The sequence below is a fragment of the Mastacembelus armatus genome, chromosome 4 (genome assembly GCF_900324485.2).
Source record: "Mastacembelus armatus chromosome 4, fMasArm1.2, whole genome shotgun sequence".
In the NCBI taxonomy this organism is placed as follows: Eukaryota; Metazoa; Chordata; class Actinopteri; order Synbranchiformes; family Mastacembelidae; genus Mastacembelus; species Mastacembelus armatus.
The window spans coordinates 10226900-10248683 of NC_046636.1; the positions used below are offsets into that span (position 1 = coordinate 10226900).

Below are 21784 nucleotides of genomic sequence, written 5' to 3' on the forward strand. Positions count from 1 at the left end.
GGACCAGAGAGACTGTAAAGATAAAACAAGTGATAGGTGAGCACTGATATACAGTACAAGGTATTCATTACTGACATGAAGAGACCCAACTTGACTCAGGCTGTGCTTTAAAATATTTAAACACATATTGAATTTACAACATTAAATCCTGCATTAGTATTATTACAGCTTGGTGTCATAATGGATTCACTGGGCTTCATGTTAGTATGACAACTTCACATTGCTAGTTTAAATGTAAGGTTATGAGCTACAACATCAAAATAAAACACAAAGCGCAAAAAATGTTCAGTTCAGATCTTTTTTATCCCTCAAGGGCAACATTAATGTACAACAGTGAACAAGAAAAAATATAAACTTAGATTAAGAGACCAAAATGTAGTTACAAGTATTTTTTTTTTTTTAAATCTGTCCTAGAATTCCATCAGAGAGCGCTGATGAGTTCCAATTATTAGGCTATCTAAACAAGCTTAACTACCTTAGCTGATTTTTATTTTTTATAGTAAGGTTTTAAATACCAAGCAATTACTTAATAAATGTTTAAAAAATAAACTTAATAAAACACTGTTTTCTTAATTTGCTTGTGTTTTGGCTTTTTGCAAGTTTTTTTTTTTAACTTGCAGTTTGTTGAGCTCCCAGGGCCACTATACAAGTGGCTCAGTGGGATCACACCATTCGTGAGGGCTATTTGAGCCCTATTTGGGCAGCACTCTCAAACCACACATTCTCCACATGCTCCTTTCCCAGCTCCCAAAGTTCACGAAAAATATGGACTCCTTTCCTGGATGAAATCATCAGATATTCTTTATTTTCTGGATGTAACTTCACAGCGTAACGAGCGTGAACCAAGGATTGGCAGAAACGGGCCAGCACAAGAACAAAGAGACATACTTTCTCCATCTCGTTGAGGGGAATGACACTTTCCCAGCCTGCGAGGATGGGCCCACCCACCTCAACGGGTCTAGGGTGCTCCATCATCATGTACATGATAGCGATGGCTAAATCATGAATGTAGTAGCCACTGTTCATGTCCCCAAAATCAAGAATGCCAGAAATGCTGTAGCCATCATTCTCACAAGGTTCCACAAGAATATTTAGGTCATTGAAGTCACCATGGTTAATGCCTTAGAAAAGAAAAGAATAGAGCACTGCTGTTTATGGGATCCAAAATACATTACCACATACTGTATGTATTTAATGACATTTTATTTTACCTTTTTATAAGGAGTTGCCTAAAATAAATACATTCATAAAGCCACACACCAGGACATTTGTAGCATGTAACACTTTCTTACCTTGGGTTGTCAAAACGTCAACAGTGACTGGAGTTTTTTTATTTTTTCCCTTGCATTAAAAGAGACTATTAGTTTTGTCTGCACACAAGCTTGAGTTGAATGCTCTGAGAGTGTAAAATATTAAAGTTTTACTAAGTTCCATTGTGAGGGTGCACAGCTTGGTGTTTTTAAAATGCTATAATCTACATAACAATGAGTATAACTTCCATGTGCATTAATGCCTAAATTAGTGCTATAAAGACATATATAAAGACATATCCAATTCTAGTGACAAGTCAAATGTCAAGTCAGAAGATTCTGGGAGACAATCTAACGAGTCAATATCATACTCACACTTGCGGAAACCGGAGCGTTTGGGGACCACATAGGTCTTGTACTGATGAATGACAGACTTCACAACCTCCTGAAGAGGGTCACCATCTAAAACATGAAGATATCCTTCCAGCAGGGTAACATTTGATAGACTCCATTTGAAATTCTCTCTGTGTAACAAACTAAGATGAGGGTGTTCCATCTGTAAAAAAACAATAGTAATACTGGGAAAAGGAAAGCAGATGAGAAACATAAGAAAAGTTTTCCGTTTCAGTTGTGTACAATTGTTTTACACTAGCAGCAGCGATCCAGCTTTAATAACATGCAGTCAACATGCATATCATGCATGCATATTTTACACATTATCTGCATGATATGCTTAAATAATGAAAATGATGTAATCTGCACGTTTTTGACTCAAGACAGTTATACTTGTTCCAGGGTTTTATCCATTCTGGCTGCTGTCTTGCCGACTTCATACAGCAACTTTGGTGTGTAAGGAACCTTAGAGATAGTGATTCCAGGCAAATAAGTCAACAGCCGCACCAGGTATTTCTGACAGCCATAGCCACAATCTGCCGAAAGTAAAGACAGGATTAGCATTACTGGCATTATCCTCACTTGTAGTCCTCATAAAGTATGACCTGCATGTTGTGGCATTGCTCTAAGGAACACTCAGCATTTGTGAGTAAAAAACATTACTGAGGATATGAACCTGCCATGGACTGATAAGATTTAAGCTACAGTACAATTGTATTTTTTGCCAGGAGGCAGGATATGTTGGTTCCTGTCCCTCGCTGGTCAGTTAGCTCATTGCTTATCTTTATGAGCTCACAAACTGACCAAATCCCACTACACAGCATGCTCAGAGACAATGGATAATATATCCTATTGATTTGTTGTCAAACAGCCTACATGTTGAAGTGTGTGACTGGTCTCATACCTGCTTCTTCCAGAGTCATGATCTGTCCCAAGGTAGTGGGGATGGCTATTTGGGTAGGTAGTCCATTCTGGTACAGGAAGGACATGGCATATGTTTGTACCTCAATCAGATTGTGGTTTTCACTGTCCTCTGTGTTCATGATTTTCAGGATGTATTTGCCACTCTCAGCGGCTGCTATGTAGAAGTTCTGGTCATCGTAGCTGGGCAGAGGGCGAATTACTGATGGCGTCAGCCTGTAGAGCCTCTTCAAGACCTCAGACACCTGAGAATGGCTAAAGTTCGGCTTGGCATGCTTCACAGACATTGCTACTAAATGAAAACAGCATGCCACCAGAAAAAAAGCAGGAAATTATAAAGTAAAAGCACCACAATATTCAGCAATTAGTTATTATTTCTAATGTTTTATTCCTGCAGATGCCTGCCTTGTTTAGAATTATATTAAATACTGTTTTCATTATGTGATAGTGGCAACTGTTTTTAAATTGTTCCTACCAGGTTGTTAGTCTGTCACAGGTGGATTAGGGGATAATGGGACAACATATAAACGCCCCCACCTCTCCTACACTTCTTAGAACATGACTCAGAGATTGAGCAACCACATGACTTGTAGTCGGTGTGCATTTTAATGTGGTTGTTTTCTGTATGCTTTATGTCAACTTTTACTCAGTTTACACCTCTTTGGAATCCTTTTCCACTACTTTTTTTGTTTCATTTGGTCATGTTGCATATTTCTGCAGTTGTGTTTCTGCCTTTGGTGGAATTTTCTGCTTCTTTTTATTCGTTTTATAAAGATTTGTATTTATTTTTTCTCATTTTGTGGCTTATTTGCAGTCATATGTTTGACTTTCCTACCGAAAGGTCCCTCCATGATTCTCTGGTCTAGGAGCCCCATGACCACTTGTACCCCTGGCACATTTATAATTTTCTACCAACAGTTAATAATTAAAACTAATTAGCATTTGTAATATATACTTTAATGGTCAGGATTCTCCTAAACTGGTTTTGGACTTTTATTATGTTAGATTTCTTATTCAATTCAATTCAATTTTATTTGTATAGCGCCAAATCACAATACAATCACAATCACAATCACAATACAATACAATGAGCAAGCACTTGGCGACAGTGCAGAGGAAAAACTCCCTCTAACGCAGGCGCAGGCGCAAAGAGAGGGTATTCACTTAATCTTGGGTTTCGGATACGTAACCAACGTTCTATTTCTCCTGTCCGATCTCTGGGCCAGCTTTGTTGAGAGATGCTCTATAATAGAGCCTGCTACATGACCGATCGCCACCTTAGTCTCTCAGTCTGCTTTGGGCCAGTAAGCAGGCGGGTATTAGTAACTAATTACTTCCTTGAGGATACCGCTATTCCTTTGTTTTCCAAATCCTCTGTTGACCTGTTGAACCTACTTATCTTTGTTTCTGTGGGTTATTATCTCGTGATATGTGGATATCATCGCAGTGATTCAACAGTGGTTTTCCTTCCAGCATCACACCTTTGGGACTGCACTTCTAGGTTTATGCTTTTTTTATTTTTGTATTATGTCTGAAGATTTCCCTATGTTTCCCAAAGGCACTTTAAAGCTAATTATTTTCAGTTTGGGACTGTGTCATCTGCCTCTAGCCTTGTGAATTATGTGAGTTATAATATTATATTATGTGAGCTGGTAAACTGTGCACAAATGCCTTGCCTTGTACCTTAACTGCATTTTGAGCCCAGCCCTGTACAAACGGGACATTGAAATCTTATTATTATATAATATTATATTATATCTGATTATTTGAAATAACCTCAAGTAAAACATGCAAAATACATTTTAGTAACGGACATCAGCATTTGACCTTACATGCTATTATTTGACAGTGAACAATTATTCAGAAAAAGAAACTATATTACGTTTCACTGCCGCAGGTCTGTGATGTTTTTAACATTCATCTCTTGTCCTCTTGCAACGTGGCCATGCCATATTCAAACATGTCTTTCCAACGGATTGTGAAGGAATGACAGTAATAAAAGAGTCATTAAACTACATAAAATGTCAGCATAAACGGCAGAAACATTAAATACCTGCACATAACAAAAGAAACTGTGACATGACGTTACAAAAACTCAGTAAAAGCTTTGCTGACTCGAGTTAACGGAAGCTTTTATATTGAACACCCCTCATAACGCAACGGTGACGGTGTCGTAAAAGTTAGAACCCAATATTCGGCAGTAGGTGGGAATTAGTTGCAGTTAGGATAAAGCTGTGGTCAAATGAAGGTTAGAGCAAACACATATAGGATGCAAAGACACTTGACTTACCGCGGGAAAATGAGTTCGAAGTTAGATATTTAGCAAAAGTCGGATCAGAAATCACACCGGATAACTGTCTGATGTCCAGTGTGTCGAGCTGAATCAAAAATCCACATCCGGTCGGTGGATTTTTCAAAATACAACTAACGGGAGTTGTGTGTAACGCTGAGGAAAGCAGGGTTGGGCATTAGTGTAAGATAATAGTGCGCTGTTTCACTATGAAGCATTTGGGGGGGGGTTATCAGCGTTTTGTTTGTGTTTTGCTGGGGGAAAAGTGTATGAGATTTAATTAGTTTAAAATAAAGAACGGAAAACAAACAGGTGTAACTTAATTAAAATAAAACCTTACATGCAAATTTGTGGTAAAACGTATTGTTGTACTTATGTGATGTGATGTACTCATGTTTACCTAAGTACATCTCTTTTGTCTCTTGATAATGTGTAACAATGACCCTTAAGTGACATTAAATATGACACTTGAAATAATATGACAGTTTGACTTCTGTACTTTTTTATTGGTAAAACTGTAAAAGCTGATATTTTACAGTGGTGCATGTCATGCACTTTACAGTATTATATCCTACAGACAGTTTATGGATGAGATGAAAAGCATGTGCTGTCCGGTCGGGGGCATTACAAACAGGGATTGAATAGGGAACTGGATCCGACCCTGGCAGACAGTTCTGAGATTAGAACCTGTTTAACTCAGGAGTATATGATGAGAGATGGTCCAGTCAGAGGCGGCAGGTGACAGCATTTTTTTTTTTTTTTTATAGACTGTGAGCCAGGAACACGGTGCAGGGACACCGATAAGCCCAAGAGATAAGGAAAAAAACAAAGCACACAACACTAAGGGACAGACCAGGAAACCGGAAGCTTATCAAAATAAGGGCCGGGAACAAAGCGGGGAGATCGTGGCAAATTAATACTTTTACAAAACAGATCTCTAAAAAAATATCCAGAAATGTTGATCAGAGTCTGTATTTATCAAGCGTCTCAGAGATGGAAATCACTGGCTAAAAATACCCAGTGACACATTTTACCCTGCCTTTAGGACTAAAGGGAAGAGCAATTTATAACATTCCCAATTTAGATTAGAAGACACCTGCGCGCTCGTTCCGTGTGAGGATAGATGTTTTCCTGACGACGAGCTCATTAAAAGACATTGCTTGGACCAAAATGGAATAGTTTTTGTGACAGATCATGTGTGGGATGAAAATGCTACGTCATTTTATTTTTAGCACATGGAAGACGCAGCCTGGCAACAGTGGTCGACTCTGTCACAACTGATAGTGCTGCCCTGCCCTGTGGGCTGACAATCATAATACCAACATGGCATAACTTAGTGTACTGTGAACTTATGTATAGTGAAAATATTAAACAAATAACTCATAGTGTTGACAAATGACACAGAATGTCACATGGGAATGAGGCTACTGCACAGTCAGCAGCTCCGCCTACTGACAGAAGGCTCCAAAGCTAAAACTGTTGAGTAATGAAACAGAGCAGGTTTCCAGTGTATCCTCCCTCAGAACTAGTATGGATCAGCTAACAAACACATCTGGTGTTGTAGTGAGTATTCTGTGATTTGCTCACAGTCTTGTACTCAGTTTTTAAAGGCTTGGGGACTTTCCCTGGACACACACTTGTTTTCAGATTTCAAGATTTAGGTATGGTTAAAGGAGTGTTTTATATTTATATACACACATATTGACACAGAACGTTATTATTATTTGGAATATTTTTTCTGTACGCCCACTAAATTTAGGCCTGATATTTGCTTTTATTTACGCTCCACTTTTCATCAACTCATGAGGGAAATACATACAGATCTTCATTTGATGAATATAATCACTCTCCTTTTAGCTTTCTTTTTTACATCTTGAACAGTTCCTGTGGAAAATATCTCATTCTCTGGCTGCAAAACTAAACTGCTCGTATCTGCTGAAAGAAGCTGCTTAGTGCAGCTGGAAAGCCTGATGACAGTGCTAAACAATGAACTAATAGAGGTTGGTGATAATTCTCTGTTGGGGAACAACTGCACTGATTAGAACAGCTTACAATATCAACACTAAGTACTTTGTTCAGTTCAACAAAAACCAAGATGGAGAGATGAAATATCTTATTATTTTATGATCCTTTGGCTCATTGGATACATATATTGGTTTGTATGTGGGTGTCTGTATCCTGTGACATGAATGGAGATGTGTATGTTTTATCTGAGCAGATGTGGGCATGAGTCTGCATTAATGCTGAGCAAATTTAAGTGATCCTCATTTTCTTATCACAGCTTCCACATGGTGCCAACTGTTTGTGCAGCTGGACCCTAAGTTTCACTGACCACAAAGAGGAATGCAGTCATCTTAGTCCAGCTAAACAAAACGTTCCTATAACCAGCGGAAGAGGCAAATGAAAAGTGTAAGATGGTTAGCCCGATTGGAGCTGCCCTTGTTATTGCATGCCTGACAGCCACTGGAGACAGCCTATCATAGCTTCTTCAGCTTATCGTGCCTCCTTTCTCTTTACCCACACAAGTGCACCTTTAATTTCTGTGCATTGCACTGACATTTATATTGCCCTTTCAAACTTCTGATGAATTGCAGCCTTGGCAGAGCTATTTCCAGCTGTTTTTATTAAATGAAGGCCTTTCAGAGACAGAACCTAAGGAACTTAATGGTCAAATTTTTCAGAAATGCACAGCCCTACTACCAAAAAAGAACTGTTTTATAGACACAGAGTAAACCAGAGCAATTGCAAAACAAGTGAAAGAGAGCCCTAAGTGTGCTTCGCTTGAGAAGAACATAAAAGCTGTTTAATTTAAATCTTGTCTTAATATTGGTATATGGTATATACCAATATTGGTATATGTAAACAACACAGACATCAGTTTTTACTTTGAAAAGATACCAAGAAAGTATTTATAAGCCATCTATGGGCATAATAACATTCTGGTCTCAGATCTTGTATCTTATCTTGTACAAGGGATTACCCATGTATGTAAATTAATGTTTCAGCAGGGATCAGTGCTGATGCCCATTCCTGCACAGAATACCAGATTTTCCTTTAGATAGTCTCATGACTGATGATAAGGTGAAGAGGCCATCACTGCAAACCATAGTGCTCTCTTCTCTGCCTTGGTTTAATTTGTCAGTGGAGCAAAGATGAATGGCATAGCACTGGGATCGCTTAAAGGTTCAGCTCTTTCCCACAAGAGAGATTCACGAGAGACGTTTTATTGTTTCTCAGTTAGATTTAATTTTCCAGTTTATGTACTGTCTGAATCAAACGGGTCAGGGTGAGATCAGGTAGTAGTTCAGTTGGTGGGTTCCTATATGCAGGCAGCTGCTTAAAATATATGAGGCTGATTATTCAACATGCTACTAGAGAGCTGATGTCACAATTTTGCTTGAAGAAAAAAAAAATAAATGGAGATGCAAAAGATATTTTTTAGATTACTAGTCATGCAATGATTTTAAACCCAATGGTAATACTGTTAAAATTAGTCCTAGCTGTGTCACTGCTGATCTTTGTTCAGCCATCTGGCTAGGACTTAGTTTTTGTACAAATGAGAAATGCAAATCATGGAGAAGGTTATGACACGTGTGGAAGAATAAACACTGTACTTTATGTTTACAGGTGCACAAAGAATTATTCATCAGTTTGATAAATTATACCCAAGACTTTCAGGGATAAACTATCTGATTGTGAGGCAAACATAACAGACTCAAACAGCCATCATCATGGTATGTCAGGAAACAAATGGAAGGAAATGTATGCAAAAATACAATAATGTCATCACTGAAAATTTTACTAGTCCCAAGTTAAAACAATATGTGTCATATCAAATGGGAATCGTTAACATGTTGTTGATGCTACTTAGGATGCAACCAAATCACATGTCTTTAGGGCTGTACTAGTATGCTATTTTTTATATTGGAACAAATACATAATATACTGAAATACTGTCACCTCACAGCAGAATGATCCTGTCTTTCTGTGTGGAGTTTGCATGTTCTCCCTATTGCTGCATGGATTTTCTCTGGGTACTCTGTTTTTTTCCCACAGTCCAAAGACATGCAGATTGGTTTGGCTAATTGATGATTATCTGTAGATGTGAATTTGAGTCTTTCTCTGTTTCTACGTGTCAGCCCTGTGATGGACTGGTGATCTGTCCAGGGTGTACACCACCTTTCACCCAATGTTGGCTGGGATGTGCTCCAGCCCCCCTTCCCCACCGTAACAGGGTAAGAGTTTTCTGTTGTTTTACCATGATTTTATCATTTTATCATCCCCTGCTTGTTATAAATTAAATGCCAGATGTATGTTGATCAATTGCATGTGTTTATTTAAAGGGGTGAGTAACCAAAAAACTACATGAACGATAGAATTATTATATGTGCAAAAGTAAGTGAAACCCCAGTTGCATTGGTAAAGTCAAGTGGGTAACAGATTCAAATGAAAAACATTTGGCTGCTTAATTAATCAGTTAAGCAGACCAGTAAAATTAGACATTCCTAGGAAAGTGGTTGGGCAGCACTGATTAAAATAGAGGAAAGCAACCAAACCACTGTAGTGACAAGGAGTCAAACAACGCCAAGAGGAAAGGAGATATCCAAGGACATCAGGAACAAGGTGTGACAGCCCATCACTCTGGGGAAGGCTATAAGACCAGAGATTCCAACTCCATCCATCCACTGTAAGACAAATCATCTACAAATGGAGGGCATTCAACATGACCACAACTCTGCCTAGAAATGGACACCTATCAAAACTAGCATTAAGAAGCACCAAAAAAATAATAAATGAGGTAAAGGCCAACCCACACATCACCTCTAGAGAGTTGCAGACCTCTCTGGCAGCATCTGGGGTAAATGTACATATGTCTACAAACAGACAAAAATTGAACAGACATGACATTTATGGGAGGGTTGCTAGAAAGAAGCCTCTGCTCTCAAAAAAGAACAAAGCTGCCCGTTTCAACTTTGCCAGAGAGCATTTGGACAAAATAGACTTATTTGGTTATAATCAAAGCCACCATGTTTGAAGAAAAGCCAACACTGTTTTCCAGGAAAAGAACCTCCACCCAAGAGTGAGGCATGGTCATGGAAATGTGAAGGTCTGGGGCTACTTTTCTGCTTCCGGGCGAGGGCGACTACATATTATTCAGGGAAACTTGAATTCTCAGAGCTATGAAGAAATTCTTGAAGAGAATCTCCTGCCATGAGTCAGAGAGCTGAAGCTTACGGTGGCTGACAAGGGCAAACGCAACAGCAAAAACACATGCAAGAGAGAAAACACAACGGAAGTGCCCCAGGCTGATAGGGGGAAGCTGAACTGAGGGATGCTATGAACAAAGTTTGGATAACTTTAACAGATGCGACATAAAAAAGGTACATTTTCCGTTTATTTCTTTTTAAACACTTGGCCATCATATTTTACAATGTTATAAAAGTACAGCATTGTAACAGATGATGGCCAAGTGTTTAAAAAGTAATCAATGGAAAGGACCTTCATGGACCTTCAGATGTCCCACCCTGCAAAAACAACCCCCCATACCAGAAGTATGCAAAAATCCCCAGACAGATGTGAGAGACTGGTCAGTGGTTACAGAAGACGTTTAGTTGAAGTAATGGCTGCAAAAGGAGGTGCCACAAGCTACTAAATAAAAGGTTTCACATACTTCTGCACAAGTCAAATTTTCAGTTTTGAGATTAACCCCTTTTATTCAATAAATAATGACAATATATCCTTAATTTGTTTGTGTCCATCATTTAGAAGTCTGCTTCACAAATTTGGTTTTGGATGTACATTTGATTAGGTTATTCTATTTTTTTTTTTAGACAAAACCTGATCATGTCTGGAGGGTTCCTGCAATTCACATCCCTTGTACAAAACAGGGCCTCTCAGGGAGAGGGGACAGTAAACAAGTAAAAATTAAAATGCATTGTGTTTTTAGCTTCCATCTGCTATCCTGCTCATATTTATGATATCACCTTTTGTTTGCTCAGTAATCAACACTATCAGCTCCCTTGCTCATGACTTGATCAAGTTTCCGAATTGAGCAACACATGTCAAGCTTGACAGCTTTAGTAGGCTATGCTGCACATTAATGTCTTTCACTAATCATGAATAGTGATTATCATGGATCACGTTCCATAACTGCCATGATATGGGATAAAACATACACCAAGCTTACTTCATTTATATATCACAACAATACAAAACTATTTAGCAAATCATCTAAAGTTCTTACAGAGAAATTTGTTTAATTAGACACTTTTGTTTCTCTTTCCTCTCACATATTTGAGAAAGGTTTGATACACCATCCCTCTACTTTTCTGGCTTAGCAGTAAATCACATTACAGCTGTTTACTCATGCACATGTAAAATGAAAGGAAAAATATGTATAACTATAACCATGGGTAGTTGGAGTTGGTAAAGTGTCTACTGGCTTTAGTGAATCTCTGAACTTTCATCTGCAGCTGGTTCACATTTTAGCTTTTAGGTGAAACATCTGTAACTACTAGATTGGGCTTTCACGAAATTTTAGAGGCTGACTCCCACTGACTTTGCTGATTCCCTGACCTTTTATCTAGCACCACTATGAGGCTAACAATTTCCATTACATTGACCAAATACCTGCAAAAGTATTCATATCAACCTGAGCTGTACTTTATTCTTTTCGCACTTTTAGCATACAGTTAAAACAGTACATGATACGGGCTACCTGAGAAACATCAGCTTATTACATGGTGATGTTAGAATTTAGCTCGATGTACAGTTTCCCAGAGCCCCCCATAGCCCAGTTTGAGGAACCCAGTTTGAGGAAACCAGTTTGAGTAAATTGAATTTGTGAGGGGCAGCATGGTGGATGAGTGGTTAGCACTGTTGCCTCACAGCAAGAAGGTCCTGGTTCGCAACCCGGCCTTTCTGTATGTTAGGTTGATCGGTAGGAGTGAGTGTGAGTGTGTGTGTGGTTGTTTGTCTTTGTGTGTCTATATGTGGCCCTGTGATGGACTGATGACCTGTCCAAGGTGTACTCCTGCCTTCCACCCGAAAGAGAGCTGAGATAGCGCTCGTTGGCCTACCGGTTAGCTTAGCTAGCTAGTTAGCTTGCTAACATGGCCTCTCCCTCTCTCTCTCTTTCTTGCTCGGTGTGCCACATGTTTAGTTATTCCTCTGCCTCCTTTAGCGATAATGATACCTGTATTAAGTGTAAGGTTCTGTTAGCCTTGGAGGCGAGGATCACTGATTTGGAAGCGCGGCTCCGCACCTTCGAACAAAAGCCAGCTAGCCTAGCCCCGTTAGCTGGTGTGGAGCCACCGAGCTCAGGGTCTGTTAGCGGTCCAAGGGCAGCTCCGGAGCAGCCCGGAGAATTAGCCTGGGTGACGGTCCGAAGGAAACATACTCCTAAGCAGAAGCCCACGGCTCATCACCTGCCTGTTCACGTTTCTAATAGATTTTCCCCGCTCAGCGACACACCCGCTGAGAAACCAACTCTGATAATTGGCGATTCCATAGTCAGGAACGTGAAAATAGAGACACCAGCGACCATAGTCAAATGTATTCCTGGGGCCAGAGCGGGCGACATCGAGTCAAATCTGAAGCTGCTGGCTAAGGCTAATCGTAAATATGGAAAAATTGTTATTCACGTCGGCAGCAATGACACCCGATTACGCCAATCGGAGGTCACTAAAATTAATGTTGAGTCGGTGTGTAACTTTGCTAAATTAATGTCGGACTCCGTAGTTTTCTCTGGACCCCTCCCCAATCTGACCAGCGATGACATGTTTAGCCGCATGTCGTCGTTCCGTCGTTGGCTGTCTAGGTGGTGTCCAGCAAACGATGTGGGCTTCATAGACAATTGGGCCACTTTCTGGGGAAAACCCGGTCTGATAGCGAGAGATGGCATCCATCCCACTTTGAATGGTGCAGCTCTCATCTCTAGGAATTTGGCCGAGTTTCTTAGCCGACCTAAAGCCTGACAATCCAGGGTGGGGACCGGGATGCAGAGACTCAGTCTAAAACGCTTCTCTGCAGTTTCCTTAGAGCCGCCGCCCCCTTCAAACCACATAGAGACTGTGTCTGCCCCTCGAACATATAAATCAAACAAATCAGAAGTTAACAGAAGAGGAGTTATTCATAAAAACTTAATAAAAATTAAGACCACTCCTCTTATTGAACAGAAAAACAGAACTGTCAAATGTGGATTATTAAATATTAGGTCCCTTTCTTCTAAATCTCTGTTAGTAAATGATTTGATAACTGATCACCAAATTGACCTACTTTATCTTACTGAAACCTGGTTACAGCAGGATGAATATGTCAGTCTGAATGAATCAACCCCCCTCAGTCATAAAAATTATCATGTTCCTCGAAGCACAGGTCGAGGTGGAGGAGTAGCTGCAATCTTCCAGTCAAACTTATTATTAAACTTTCATCCTCAGAACAGTTATAACTCATTTGAGAGCCTCACTCTTAGTCTCTCACATACAAACTGGAAAACACAAAAACCAGTTCTACTTGTCATTTTGTACCGTCCACCTGTTCCTTACTCAGAGTTTTTAACTGAATTCCCTGACTTCCTGTCTGATTTAGTGCTTAGATCAGATAAAGTCATTATAGTGGGAGATTTTAACATTCATGTAGATGTTGAAAATAACAGCCTCAGCATTGCATTTAATTCTATATTAGATTCAATTGGTTTCATTCAAAACGTTAATAAACCCACCCACTGTTTTAATCACACCCTTGATCTTGTTCTGACCTATGGCATCGAAATTGAACATCTAATAATTTTCCCCCCAAATCCTGTTTTGTCAGATCATTCTTTAATAACTTTCGAATTTAAAATGATGGATCATGCAGCGTCTGGAAGAAAATTCCACTACAGCAGATGTTTATCTGACAACGCTGTTAATAAATTTAAGAAAATGATTCCATCTTTATTTACATCTATGCCAAGTATAAACATAATGGAGGGCAGCTGCCTTAATCCTACTCCCTACCAAATTGATCATGTTGTTGACAGCGCTGTAACCTCACTGCGTGAAACGCTTGATTCTGTAGCCCCTCTGAAAAAGAAGTTAGTGATTCAGAGAAGACTAGCCCCATGGTATAATTTACATGTTCGTACCTTAAAGCAGGCATCACGAAGGCTGGAAAGGAAGTGGCGTTCCACAAACTTAGAGGAAATTTTTCTAGCCTGGAAAAACAGTCATATAAACATATAACATATAAAAAAGCTCTCCGTAAAGCCAGAACTGCATACTATTCATCACTAATAGAGGAAAATAAGAACAATCCCAGGTTTCTTTTCAGCACTGTAGCCAGGCTGACAAAAAGTCACAGCTCCGTTGAGCCCAGTGTTCCCTTAGCTCTCAGCAGTGATGAATTTATGAGTTTCTTTACAAATAAAATCACAACTATTAGAGATAAAATTCAGCAGATGCTTCCTATACCTGCAATAAATGAATCTTTTACTACAGTAGCTCTTGAATCATCTGTAGGACCTCAGTTATGTTTAGACTGCTTCTCTCCTATAGATCTCTCTGAATTTACATCAGTAGTTGCTTCATCGAAATCATCAACGTGTCTCTTGGACCCCATCCCGACTAGACTGCTTAAAGGCACCCTGCCATTAATGAACTCATCTTTATTGGACTTGGTAAATTTATCTCTAGTATCAGGCTACGTACCACAGGCCTTTAAGACTGCAGTAATCAAACCTTTACTCAAAAAGCCTAGTCTTGATCCAGGTGTCTTGGCTAATTATAGACCAATATCCAACCTGCCATTTATTTCTAAAATCCTAGAAAAAGCTGTTGCTAAGCAGCTATCAGACCACTTACACAGGAATGAACTATTTGAAGATTTCCAATCAGGATTTAGAGCACATCATAGTACAGAAACAGCACTGTTGAAAGTTACCAACGATCTTCTCTTAGCCTCAGATAATGGACTTGTTTCGATACTTGTCCTCCTAGACCTTAGTGCAGCATTCGACACCATTGACCACAACATCTTATTACAGAGACTGGAGCATGTGATTGGTATCAGAGGAACAGCGTTAAAGTGGTTCCAATCCTATTTATCGGACAGATTCCAGTTTGTTCATGTCCATGATGAACCTTCCACACGAACAAAAGTTAGTTATGGAGTTCCACAAGGTTCTGTGCTAGGACCGATTCTGTTCACCCTGTACATGCTTCCTTTAGGATATATCATTAGGAAGCACTCTATTAATTACCACTGCTATGCGGATGACACTCAGTTATATCAATCTATTAAACCTGTTAACACAAACCAGTTAACCAGACTTCAAGCCTGTCTAACTGACAAAGGCTTGGATGACCAGTAACTTTTTACTTTTAAACTCGGAGAAAACAGAAGTCATTATATTTGGGCCTAAAAATCTCAGAAATAACTTTTCTAAAATTATAGCTACTCTAGATGGCATAGCCCTGGCCTCCAGCACTACTGTAAAAAACCTTGGAGTTATTTTTGACCAGGACATGTCCTTTAACTCACACATAAAACAAATTTCTAGAACTGCATTCTTTCACCTGCGCAACATTTCCAAAATTAGGAACATCCTGTCTCAAAATGATGCAGAAAAACTAGTCCATGCGTTTGTTTCCTCAAGGCTAGATTACTGTAACTCATTACTATCTGGATGTCCTAATATCTTAATAAAAAGCCTCCAATTAATCCAGAATGCCGCAGCCAGAGTCCTGACAGGAACTAGCAAGAGAGATCATATTTCTCCTATATTGGCTTCTCTTCATTGGCTCCCTGTAAAATATAGAATAGAATTTAAAATCCTTCTTCTCACATACAAATCCCTTCATAATCAAGCTCCTTCATACCTTAAAGACCTCATAGTACCATATTATCCCAATAGACCACTTCGCTCTCAGAGTGCAGGCCTACTTGTGGTTCCCAGAGTTCTTAAAAGCAGAATGGGAGGCAGAGCCTTTAGCTATCAAGCTCCTCTCCTGTGGAACCAGCTCTCAGCCTGGGTTCAGGAGGCAGACACTCTCTGTACTTTTAAGGCTAGACTTAAAACCTTCCTCTTTGACAAAGCATATAGTTAGGGCTGGCTTCAGGCAACCCTGAACCATCCTTTAGTTAGTTATGCTGCTATAGGCCTAGACTGCCCAAGGACCATTGGTGCACTGAGCTCCCCTACCCTACCCGCCCCCCCCCTCCCCCTTCTCTCCGACCTCATGTATATTCCACCATTGAATGTTACTAACCTTGTGCTCTCTCTCTCCCCTAGTTTGTGCTCTCTCCCTCCCTCTCTCTCTCTCTCTCTCTCTCTGTACCTTCTGCAGGTGTCCCTGGTCCTGGAGCTGTTTATCGCTGATGTGCAGTTACTGGCCCCACCAACTTGCAGTGTCTATTTGTTGTTTATTATTGCTGTTCTTTTCTCTCTGCTCTATCCACTCACCCCAACCGGTCGAGGCAGATGGCCGCCCAAACTGAGCCCGGTTCTGCTGGAGGTTTTTTTCTTCCGTTAAAGGGAGTTTTTTCCTCTCCACTGTCGCCAAGTGCTTGCTCATAAGGGAATTGTTGGGTTTTTAGTTTTAGTTTTTGTAAAGTGCCTTGAGATGATTTGTATTGTGATTTGGCGCTATACAAATAAAATTGAATTGAATTGAATTGAATAGGCTCCAGCAGATCCCTGTGACCCTGGTTAAGGAGTAAGCGGGTATAGATAATGGATGAATGGATAGTTTTGTGAGGTGATTTGTCTTACCACACTACAGTAGCCAGCAAAAGCTCATCAATGCCTCCTACTAAATATTGAAGAAATAAGTGTAAATACTATTTGAAAAGAATAACTACTACATAACTACTCAGATAACACATTCACATCATTCAGACTTTGTCATCCACCTAAATAACCATATCATACTTCGCCCAGGTTTATTATGTCCTTCCTGTTATGACTTTGTTTCTACTTGTAATCACATTTATGAGATTATTGTCTCTCTAATCACCAAATTAGTGTGTATTCATTCATTTCTAGACTGATAAATTACATATCAGTTGTTCCCTAGCTGCACTAATTCCAAGAAATCAAATCAGCAATTTCATGAGAAATCATTCTATGCAGAGTCATTTTGAGGTGAACAGAACAGACTTTTGCAGTGGCACTATAAATAGAAATTTTCTTCCACACTGAATTCTACTGATTACTGAGAACCACAGGCAAACACCATTTGTTAATCAAAACATCATACAGTTCTAACATGACACTAGCTACTGATACTGTATTGTCAGGTCTTATGCGTTTTCTGCACTGCCAGCAGAGTAATGCAGGTAATGTGATTTCTTGGTAATCCAGGATATATCTAGAAGAAAAAAAGAAGTGGAGTTTTCATAAATGACAAACTAAAACAGCAAATCCCTTTTCCTACTAGACAGCAGAATAATAAGTCAAAGAAAAACTAAACATTTACCAATGTACACAGTGTTTTGTGTCAAGAAATGGGTAAGCATACCTATGGAAGCCCCCTATCTAAATTGTCAAGCCATGGCGTAATAAATCTTCAGGGCCCCATAACAAGACCACTCTCCAAACTTTACCTTTCATATACCTGGATGCATATTATATCCTAAGCTGCTTTCTGGCCTCTCCTCAATATCCTACTAATACTACCAGATACAGTAATCTAAGGAGGGATACCCACAGCAATTCCTTTGGACTAAATGTACAAGCCCTGTGGAGCGTCTATGGGTATGAGAGTGCAGGTAAGTCTACAGGGTCAAAAGATGGGGACCATCTCAATAATGGTATTTCATTGAATTGGGCCCACAACACTGAGAAGGCTCAACAGTGTGTTGTAGCATCCCAAAACCACTCCCTTCTTTGCCTGCACCCAAACCTGCAACATACTCAGACAAACAACAGCAATTTCCTGAAACATACAAAAAATGAAAGAACACTGAGGATTGATGGCTATGAATGACAGGACTGGTGTGCTGAAAACGCTTTCATAAAATCATGCAGATAATTCTTCAATGGGATGTGCATTGTGTATTATATATTATATTTTATTTCTTTTCTTTATCATTTTATAAGCATTTTTCTTTTCTATTAATGTGTTTGAGTTTCAGTATGGTTTTGCTACAAATACATTTGACGAACATCAACGTTATGGAACTAAAGAACACTAAGAAAAATTCAGCAATAAAAAAGGTAAATGCAGGAGAAATTAAGTGGAGACAAGTCATATTGTCATATTGCAGCCAGTCAATATGTTAAACAATGTCAGAAATAATGGATTTCACTGAAATCCATTATTTCACTAAAAGGACAAGCAATCATGTTTGCCTACACTGACACTGCAATGCCCAAAACAAACAAAATTTAACATTCCACCTCAGTGTATCACCTTCTTAGTGGTGCACATGGATATTTAAATGTCCCCAATGTTTACAGTTTGCCTGAGCTTTGGTAGGAGAAGAATAATCCATCCATCATCTATACCTGTTTATTCATATTTAGGGTCACTGGAGCCTATCCCAGCTCTCTTCGGGTGAAAGGCATGGGTACACCCTGGACAGGTGGAGATGAGTAATGTTTAAAGAAATTTCTGCCATGCAAGCTAGACCATTGCTTTATTTAACTTCAGTGATGTTATATTGAAATTCCATCCTCAAATAAGAAATACAGCTGCAGGCATACACACAGAAACTTCAAAATGAGGTAAAAATGCACCTACTGCTGGTGGTCAGTGATGAGCAATAATCAGCATCTGTGCTGCCCTCACAACACGTTCCCTATGTTGTTAGACAGCCAGCGAACAAAAAGAAAAGAAGACTCCACACAAGGCGTGCGTTTCTTGCTTCTATTGAAGTCTGTTCTCGATTCTTTTTTATTATTGTAACTGAAACAAACAGACCAAAGAGAAAAAACATATCACCAACCGAAATAAGCGGCCTTTATGCTACATTAGCTTAGCTAACTTAGCCAACATACCGAATGCAAGCTTAAGCAAACTTAAAACGAGAATACTTCTACCATTAATACAGTGCTTTGAAACACCCCAATACTCACAAAGACAAAGATTCTCCCAGGCACAAGATTTGTGAAGTACAGAGCACATGAGCCGCTTAAACTTCTCTTTTCCTTTGCCGAGAAGTCTGCTAACTTCGTACATGAAGAAAAGACGTCGAAGATCCCTAACATGGTGTGAGCACTCACTCTATCACATCCACGATCTTCTGAAAAAATGTCATAAACAGACCTCTCACTCTGACAAGTTCTTTTTGTTTGTTCTTTACTACCAACATTTTTAAACCGATCCCAACATGAATTCACCCATATATGCAATTATTTGTCTTTAACCCAAAGACATCACACTCCCCGCTTGATTTAATTACATTACATCACCACAAATTTCAATAAACACATCTAAACAATTTTCCTCACAGTGTCACCCAACATCAAAAGTCTATCATTGAGTTTCTGAAAGAAGAACTACAATGTCTGAGACTGGTCTGAGATACACTTTGGAGATACCTTCTTTCACAGTCCGTACTTCCACCTTGCGAACCTTCCCATCACTACTTGGAAAGACCTTTACCACTAGTCCTGTAGGCCATTCATTTCTGTTGGCTTGGGCGTCCTTCAACAGAACCACATCTCCTTCTCTAACATTAGGCTTGTTCTCAGTCCATTTTGTGCGGCTTTGTAGAGTAGATAGATATTCTCCCTTCCACCTTTTCCAAAAGGTATCAGCTAGGTTCTGAACCTGTTTCCACTGCTTTCCAAACAACTGTCCTGAAGAAAAGTTCCCAGAAGGGGCCAAGACTGCGCTCATCTTCTGTGTAAGCAACTTCGATGGGGTGAGTATTTCAGGACAATCCGGGTCGGTGGATATGGAGACAAGAGGCCTGGCATTAACAATTGCCATTACTTCTGCCATAAAGGTGCTTAAGACCTCGTGAGTGAGGTGTGATGATCCATTTCGTACCAGCATTGCGTCCAGAATACGCCTGACCACACCAATAAGACGTTCCCAGGACCCTCCCATGTGAGATGCATGTGGGGGGTTGAACATCCAGGAACATCCTCTCTCATGAAGGTATTTCCTTAACGTTGTGTTCTCTGAGTCTAAGCCCAATTCTTTGCAAGCTCCCACAAAATTGGTGCCCCTGTCGGAACGCAGAAGCTTAGCTGGACCACGAACAGAGAAGAACCTTCTTAACGCATTGATGAAACTGTCAGTTGACATAGCCTCAATCAGTTCAATGTGTACAGCCCTAGTTGACATACATGTAAAGAGTACAGCCCATCGTTTACTCTGGGCACAACCACCTCTTGTGCGACGTGTAACAACTGTCCATGGCCCAAAAACATCTATGCCAACGGAGGTGAAAGGAGGTTCTGGAGTGACCCGGTCTGCGGGCAGGTCAGACATTTTCTGAAACTCCATCTTGCCTCGTAGTCTTCTGCAGGTAACACACTTATGGATGACTGAAGACACAAGACGTTTACCCCCAACTATCCAGTATCCAGCACTACGGACAGCTCCCTCGGTAATGTGTCTTCCTTGATGAGCCACTTGTTCATGGAACCATCTTACTAGAATCATGGCGATGTGACTAGTAGCTGGAATAATCAAAGGATATTTTTCCTTTTCCAGTTGCTGTTCTGAAGCTCTGCTGCTGGACTAGACCTTGTAGCTTGGTCGGCTGGATTTAGCTCAGTTGGGACATAATACCATTGTCCAGGGTGAGTAGAAGCTCTGATTCTTGTGACCCGATTAGCCACATACATATAAAACCTCCTGGTGGAGTTGTGTATGTAGCCCAACACGATTTTACTGTCTGTAAAAAACTTCACATTGTCCACTTTCAAGTCAAACTCATCTCTTATCAGCTCGAACATTTCTACTTCAAGCACAGCTGCACAGAGTTCGAGGCGTGGAACTGTGTGAGCAGGGCGGGGTGCAAGTTTCGATTTCCCCATTACAAATCCAACCTGATGCTTTCCTTCACTGTCGACAGTACACAGGTAAGCTACGGCTCCAATAGCTACAGTGGAGGCATTAGAGAAAATACACAGCTCTTTCCTTTTCGTGGATTTTAATGAAACTGAACTGTAGCACCTTGGTATCTGGAGGTCTTCCAAAACTTTTAAGGAGTCTCTCCATGAGACCCACATCTCTTCCTTTCCTGGGGGTAGAGCCGCGTCCCAGTCTCGCTCTTCTGATGAGAACTCTCTAACTAGTGCTTTACCCTGCATTATTATGGGAGCTGCAAAGCCCAAAGGGTCATACAGGCTATTTACTGTAGAAAGCACTCCCCTTCGTGTGAATGGTTTGACTTCATCTGACACAAGGTAAGTGAAGCTGTCGGTTTGAAGATTCCAACAGAGTCCTAAGCTACGCTGCACTGGAAGGGGATCTACACCAAAGTCTAACTCCTTCAGGTCTTTTGCACGATCCTCGACAGGAAAAGCTTCCATCACTTGACTACAGTTTGATGCTAATTTGTGAAGTCATAGATTAGACTCTGCCAACATGTTTTGGGTTCTTACAAGCAGGTTGATTGCCCCTTCTGGCGTGGCGACTGATGTGAGTCCATCATGAACATAGAACTGACGCTCAACAAAGTGTCTTGCATCTGAGCCATGTTCTCGCTCTCCCTCTTGGGCTGACCGTCTCATGCAATAAATGGCTACAGCAGGTGATGGGCTGTTTCCAAATACATGAACTTTCATTCTGAACTCAATAACCTTCTTTGTGATGTCACTGTCTTCGAACCACAGATGGCGCAGATAGTCTCTGTGGTCTTCACGAACCACAAAGCAATAAAACATTTGCTGTATGTCAGCTGTCAGGGCTATGGGCTCTCTTCGAAAACGCATAAGTACTCCTAATAATGGGTTGTTCAAGTCTGGTCCACTCATAAGCACTTGGTT

The 21784-nt window shown here is 40.2% G+C and overlaps 2 protein-coding genes across 6 annotated transcripts; both read right to left on the minus strand.

The window, feature by feature from the left end:
- Positions 1-101: 101 nt before the first annotated feature.
- hykk.2 (hydroxylysine kinase, tandem duplicate 2) lies at positions 102-18713 on the minus strand. 5 transcript variants are annotated; one of them, XM_026323217.1, is made up of 5 exons: positions 18579-18713; positions 2548-2856; positions 2037-2179; positions 1626-1806; positions 102-1121 (listed from the first exon to the last, which is right to left on the minus strand). In XM_026323217.1, the coding sequence occupies exons 2-5, from the start codon at positions 2849-2851 to the stop codon at positions 682-684; spliced, it is 1068 nt and encodes a 355-aa protein (XP_026179002.1). In that variant the 5' UTR covers positions 2852-2856; positions 18579-18713; the 3' UTR covers positions 102-681. The 5 variants fall into 5 exon arrangements, with proteins under 5 accessions (XP_026179002.1, XP_026179003.1, XP_026179001.1 ...); XM_026323218.1 differs by lacking the exon at positions 18579-18713 and adding an exon at positions 4855-8748 and having other exon boundaries at positions 2548-2809; XM_026323216.2 differs by lacking the exon at positions 18579-18713 and adding an exon at positions 4855-8748.
- LOC113139742 (uncharacterized) lies at positions 18608-20510 on the minus strand. Its single transcript, XM_026323213.1, has 3 exons — positions 19379-20510; positions 18914-19080; positions 18608-18743 (listed from the first exon to the last, which is right to left on the minus strand). The coding sequence occupies exons 1-3, from the start codon at positions 20451-20453 to the stop codon at positions 18735-18737; spliced, it is 1251 nt and encodes a 416-aa protein (XP_026178998.1). The 5' UTR covers positions 20454-20510; the 3' UTR covers positions 18608-18734.
- Positions 20511-21784: the final 1274 nt, after the last annotated feature.